Source organism: Brassica oleracea, chromosome C9 (genome assembly GCF_000695525.1).
Source record: "Brassica oleracea var. oleracea cultivar TO1000 chromosome C9, BOL, whole genome shotgun sequence".
Taxonomy (NCBI): domain Eukaryota; kingdom Viridiplantae; phylum Streptophyta; class Magnoliopsida; order Brassicales; family Brassicaceae; genus Brassica; species Brassica oleracea.
In genome coordinates this window covers 49,318,289-49,324,282 of record NC_027756.1, presented here as the reverse complement: position 1 = coordinate 49,324,282, position 5,994 = coordinate 49,318,289, and the positions used below count along the sequence as shown (strand labels likewise).

General features: G+C 36.6%; 1 protein-coding gene across 1 annotated transcript; it reads left to right on the top strand.

The window, feature by feature from the left end:
- The first annotated feature begins 1,023 nt into the window (after positions 1 to 1,023).
- Positions 1,024 to 4,641, top strand: LOC106312938 (protein ZINC INDUCED FACILITATOR-LIKE 1). The gene is made up of 17 exons (XM_013750640.1): positions 1,024 to 1,641; positions 1,734 to 1,774; positions 1,915 to 1,975; positions 2,087 to 2,189; positions 2,276 to 2,378; positions 2,478 to 2,531; positions 2,617 to 2,679; positions 2,765 to 2,814; positions 2,890 to 2,965; positions 3,057 to 3,260; positions 3,344 to 3,431; positions 3,513 to 3,598; positions 3,696 to 3,803; positions 3,886 to 3,930; positions 4,012 to 4,100; positions 4,192 to 4,235; positions 4,357 to 4,641. Exons 1-17 carry the CDS (start codon positions 1,497 to 1,499, stop codon positions 4,446 to 4,448), a joined length of 1,452 nt encoding a protein of 483 aa, XP_013606094.1. The 5' UTR covers positions 1,024 to 1,496; the 3' UTR covers positions 4,449 to 4,641.
- The last annotated feature ends 1,353 nt before the right edge of the window (positions 4,642 to 5,994 follow it).

Here is a 5,994-nt window from a genome sequence, read left to right as displayed (position 1 = left end):
GAAAGAAATATGATAGTAAGTGTGGTTGTACCATTTTTCCTTATCATGGTTTTTATCCCATTGGGTTTTTTCATGACAAGGTTTTAACGAGGCAACAAAGAACATACAAAAGATAGACAACCAAAGAGAATGTTACAATTTGAGAGATGAAAATCTATCATTGTTCTAAAGGTTCTATGACTACTCATTCGAGGGGGAGCTTACGTAGTTGTACTATTTTTACTTTTACTACTGTTTTTCCCATTGGGTTTTCCATGACTAGGTTTTTAACGAGGCACTACGTAATACAAGATGGATGATCAAGGGGGAGTGTTATAAGATAAGCATTGAAATGATCATCCACTTCTTTACCAAACTCAAGCACTATGATCATCTACTCCTTTACCAACTCAAGCACTATGATCATCTACTCATCAAACACTATGATCACCCACTCATTTACCACATTAAGCACCATCTTTGTTATTTTATGTATTGTTGTTCACTATAAATACCATCACTCATCTCACTCTTTTGTACACCAAAACAAGAACAAGAGTTTATAATCAAAGAATCATTACATCTCATCTCTCTTCTCTTTCTTCATAGTAAATATTCTTTCTTGCATATTTATCGTATATCTTCTTTCTGCGGGGAAATTCTTTCGTCCTTATTTAAATTTCTCGACACTATAGAATCATAAGTTATTTTACTAACACATTTGATAAAATTCACAAGTTTTTTTTTTTTTTGAACACAGATAAAGTTCACAAGTTAAATTATTGAAATAGTGGTCCACCATGGAAGGTCACCAAAAAGGCAAAGCTGTGCCCACAACTTGTGGGGTCGGTAACAGAAGAAATTGCACCTCGCCATAGTTAATCATATAGTAACAATCAGATTCTAAATATACATATATATTTGTAAGTTTTTGTTATTATTTGAACCACACAATTGTTTCACATATTACCATTGGGAGTCTATATATTACTCGTACCACCTAACCTGTCAACTACGGAAGCATAAATAGCTACGTCGGCAAATATTCACATCGATTTTCATACTTTCGATAAAGGTCGTATCTATAGCTCTGCAAGAAATTGCATTTTATATAATTTAGGTAGCAGATAAAATAAGACTAATATTTATAGCGTTGAAAACTTGAACGGTGTCGATGAAATAAAATAATATTTCTTGTCCTGAAAGATTTATTAGAACAATGAATGCGAAAGAGGATTAGAAAGGTGACATAAGAATACTGTCATGACTCATGTTCCTTGGCTGCGAGTGGTGAGGAGGAGAAAAGCCAAGTTGTTTTGCTCTTCTCTCTCCCTCTCTCTATATAATTAAATGTTCTCCTTCATTTGTTGTTAGAAGAATTAAAGAGAGAGTACGTGACAATCTTGTGTTGTGTTTCTCTGTGTTTGGTTTCTCCCGTTAATATAAAACTCTCCACATCTTACCAGCCTTTTTGTATTGCATCCATTCTATTTGGAGGTTGGTTTTGTTTTCAAGAAATGGCTGAAGAGTATGCAGAATGTTTGCTGGAGAATAAATTCCATGAGAACTGCCCTGGCTGCAAGGTTGACCAGATGAAGAGGCTTCGCCGTGGCTTCCCTTTCTCCGAGCTTCTCACCGTTTGGCTCATCGTCCTCTGCACCGGTAAACTCGTCTTCTTCATGGAGATTGAATAAGACGATGAAGAGAATGCCTTTTTTTTTCCTCTGAAATTGTTTTCTTTTGTAAAATTTCAGCTCTGCCCATTTCCTCTCTTTTCCCATTTCTTTACTTTATGGTGAGTACCCACATAATGCTTTGTAGTAGTTTACTTCATTTATATATAAATGATTCGTCTGGCAACGTGCTGATTTGGATTTTGTGATGATTAGTAAAATTTGGTGTGCTTTAAACTTCTTTTGTTTTGTTGTTTGGTAGATTGGTGATTTTAACATAGCAAAGAAAGAAGAGGACATTGGGTTCTATGCTGGATTTGTTGGTGAGTCATCCTCGTATTAATCTCTCCCTTTTTTTTTCTTATATAATCATGAAGTTCTGGACCAGTACTTTAGATTACAAACTCACATTGTCTCTATACATACATTTGAAGGTTGCTCTTTCATGCTCGGACGAACATTGACATCTGTCATCTGGGGCATTGTGGCTGACCGTTATGGAAGAAAACCTGTAATCCTCGTAGGAACTGCTTCAGTGTTAGTAAATTTTACATTGTTTCTTCAATTCTTTTGACATGTTTGCTTTGTTTCCTCATAGTCTAAACACATCCTTCTTGTGACAGGGTCATTTTCAACACTCTGTTCGGCCTAAGTGTAAATTTCTGGATGGCCATCATCACAAGGTTTTGCCTAGGTAGTTTCAACGGTCTACTTGGTCCTATAAAGGTGTTTTCCTGTCCTCCTCTTAACATTTTTTTTTTTTTGAATACTTACTCCATTTTAACTTCTTGAAGCTCATTAAACCGAATATGTTTATGAACTCAGGCTTACGCAATGGAAACATTCCGTGATGAATATCAAGGTTTGGCACTCTCAGCGGTAAGAAGCACTTGATCCAAAGTTTTAACATATATTTACTTTTCAATCTGAGTAGAGCAACTTAGAATCTTATCAAATCATGTAGGTTAGTACAGCATGGGGCATTGGACTCATCATTGGTCCTGCTATGGGAGGCTTTCTTGCTCAGGTCTTCATTAACAAAACAACATTTTTCTTACTATACCTCGCTCTCACTTCTTGATTGATTCTTGTTTAATCTCCCAATATTGTAGCCTGCTAAGCAATATCCAAGTTTATTCTTAGAAAATTCAGTTTTTGGGAAGTAAGTTTTACTTTCTTCACTTTCATTCAACTAACCTATGTATATAGTCTTATTGGTCTATAAATTATAATGCAGGTTTCCCTACTTGTTGCCGTGCTTAGCAATATCTTGCTTTGCACTTCTGGTTACCATAATTTCATTGCGGATTCCGGTATGCTCTTTTACATTCTCAATGCTCCATTAGAAACTCCTATTTACTGTGTGTTAGCTCAGTCCTAGAAATGGTTACTTTTCTTCTCCAGGAAACATTGCACAATCACAAGATTGATGATGATGCATTATCACCTGATGAGTCTTTTGATGCTCACAAAGCTTTGTCTCATGACCCTGAATCTCATAAAACGACAGAGAGAAATGAGAAAAGCTCTCTTTTAAAGAACTGGCCACTAATTTCATCTATTATCGTATACTGCATCTTTTCACTTCATGATATGGCTTACACAGAGGTGCCACTTCTCTTCCTACAACATTCATCTTTGTTTATTTGGCCCAATATGTTAAAAAATCTTGAGATTTCTTTCTCCCATAGATCTTTTCATTGTGGGCAAACAGCCCCAGGAAATATGGAGGTTTGGGATACTCCTCTGCCGATGTTGGTTCTGTTCTTGCAATTTCAGGTGTGTCCATACTTCTTCATGCTTACATCTTCAATATTAATGAAACTTTTATGAACTAAACAATAACTTCTTCTCTATTAGGGTTTGGTCTCCTTATCTTTCAGCTTTCCCTCTACTCTTACGCGGAGAGGCTCTTAGGACCAACCATGGTTACACGAATCTCTGGGGTAACCTCTAAACTTTGTTGTTCTCACCACAAACCTTATGACACTAAGCAAGAAAGTTCTAAATCTTTTGCTTGTTTTTTTTTTTGTTACTCAACAGAGTTTGGCATTAGTTCTCTTATCAACTTACCCTCTAATAGCAAAGCTATCTGGTTTAGCCCTTACCCTGGCGCTAAACTGTGCGTCTGTAGCAAAGAATGTTTTAGCAGTAAGTCTCTGATAACTTTAACAGAATGTGTAGTGTTGATTTTAGTGTATTCTCACCAGTTGTGTGTGTGTTTTGTGTGCAGACTTCTGCTATTACTGGTTTATTCATACTTCAAAACAGGGCCGTAGTAAGTATTTTCAGATTCCATTTTCTTAAACTAGGTAAAATCGAAAGTAAAACTAACATGTTTATGTACTGACAAACACAGAGACAAGACCAAAGAGGAGCAGCTAACGGGATTGCCATGACAGCAATGTCTCTTTTTAAAGCAATAGGTCCAGCAGCAGCAGGCATCATGTATACAATATAATCCTTCAAATGTATTCAACTCTAATTCTATCTTCATTTCCAATTTAATATTCTCTCCTTTGTTTCGGTTTCATGGCAGCTATTCTTGGAGCGAGAAGCGTCTGGATGCTGCTTTTCTCCCTGGTAATGTGAACACTTCATATTCATATATCCATGTTGTGATCATTAGCCCCATGAGTTTATAATTAAAAACTTAGACCAAGTGAGACTAAAAAAGAAGAAAATGGTTCTTTTGAATGTGCAGGCACACAAATGGTATTCTTTATCCTCAATGTGATCTTGGCACTGGGAGTTGTAATGACGTTCAAACCATTTCTTGCTCAAACACAACATTAGAGATCAATGAGATTTTGATCTTATCAACTTATCATCAAGTTACATACCATATGTATTTATTTTAGCTTGTATAAGTCTAATGCCAACTTAGATCATAGATTTGCTTAAAAGATAAAATTGTTACGAGAAACAACTTGTTAGAATGTATTACCATACTATTTTACAGCATTAAAGCAAAAATGTACACTCTTTATTTGCTTTTTTCACACGGTTTCTGCGCCTTAATGTTTTTTCCTCTACAACTTATAACTTTTGTATTTTACATCATGTGTTCGCTGAAAGCAAAACTGAGATAAACTAAAGGAACTAGTTTGAATCTTTTCATTCTTATTTCTTGCTTAAAGATTCTTTTACAACTTGAGATGTCTATTTATATTGAAATCTTGAAACCCTAGTGAAGTGCCTCGCTGTCCATTAGGTCTTCGTATCTTCATTGGATTCTATCAGCTGAAATCTGTTCTGTAACGTTATTGGCTGCTTTGTTCCGTACGTTGCAGGACCACCTCTTTTGTCTCTTTCTTTGTTTTCAGCTTGACAAATTGTAGTCGTTGAATGCTCACATGTTTGAAAGGGCTTCTGGTTTAGTTCTTCTGAGCTCATCTTAGTGAAGCTTGTCTCAGCCTTTGACATCTTGAAGCCTATTCCACATTCAGCTAAATCTTCCTTTTGCTCTGTTTCAGAAAAAAACTGATTTCACCTTCTGTTTTCAAGCCATTTGTGCTTTGTCTTTCTTGTCTACACGCCCCCTCAAACTTTGTGTGGGAGAAGCGACCACACCAAGTTTGAACCGTAGGTCTTGATAGCTTTGAGTTGGTAAGGACTTAGCGAAGATATCGTCCAGTTGATGAACTCCCGGTATGTGATGTACTATCAGCTTGCGCAATGCCACTTTCTCCCTCACAAAGTAAAAATTCACTTCAAAACGTTTAGACTTCTTGTGCATAGCAGGTGTAGCAGACAGATAAATAGCTGATAGGTTGTCACAGGATATCTCAGGTGGAGTGTCTTGAGGTATCCCGATTTCAGTCAAGAGATTGGATAGCCAAACTATTTCAGCTGCAGTATCAGACAAAGTTCTATACTCTGCTTCTATTGAGCTTCGTGACATTGATTGTTGCTTTTGTGCTGACCAGGAGATTAAGTTTGAACCCAAGAGTGCGCAAAATCCACCAGTCGACCTTCTTGTATCCGGACAACCTCCCCAATCACTGTCACTAGGCCTGGGCAAAATAACCGGAACCGAAGAACCGAATCGGAACCGAACCAAAATACCCGAAACCGGAACCGGACCAATACCCTCAAATACCCGAACGGTTCCTATATTTTTATATCCGAAATAACCGAACCGAACCGGATCCGAACCGAGAACCGAACGGGTACCCGAATATATAAAAATATTAATTATATATACATATAACATCACTAAATATATATTTTTAATTTAAAATTCTATTAAAAGTATTTGAAAATAGTTGAGGATAACTAAATTATTATAAAGTATCCAAACTACCCGAAAGCATCTGAAACTATCCGGATAGTTTTATCC

Bases quoted from the DNA above. Each gene is read 5' to 3' on its own strand.
- LOC106312938 (XM_013750640.1), top strand. From the start codon at position 1,497: ATGGCTGAAGAGTATGCAGAATGTTTGCTGGAGAATAAATTCCATGAG. The intron at 2,532-2,616 runs GTAAGAAGCACT...CAAATCATGTAG, and splicing joins AAGGTTTGGCACTCTCAGCG to GTTAGTACAGCATGGGGCAT. The intron at 3,804-3,885 runs GTAAGTCTCTGA...TTTTGTGTGCAG, and splicing joins TAGCAAAGAATGTTTTAGCA to ACTTCTGCTATTACTGGTTT.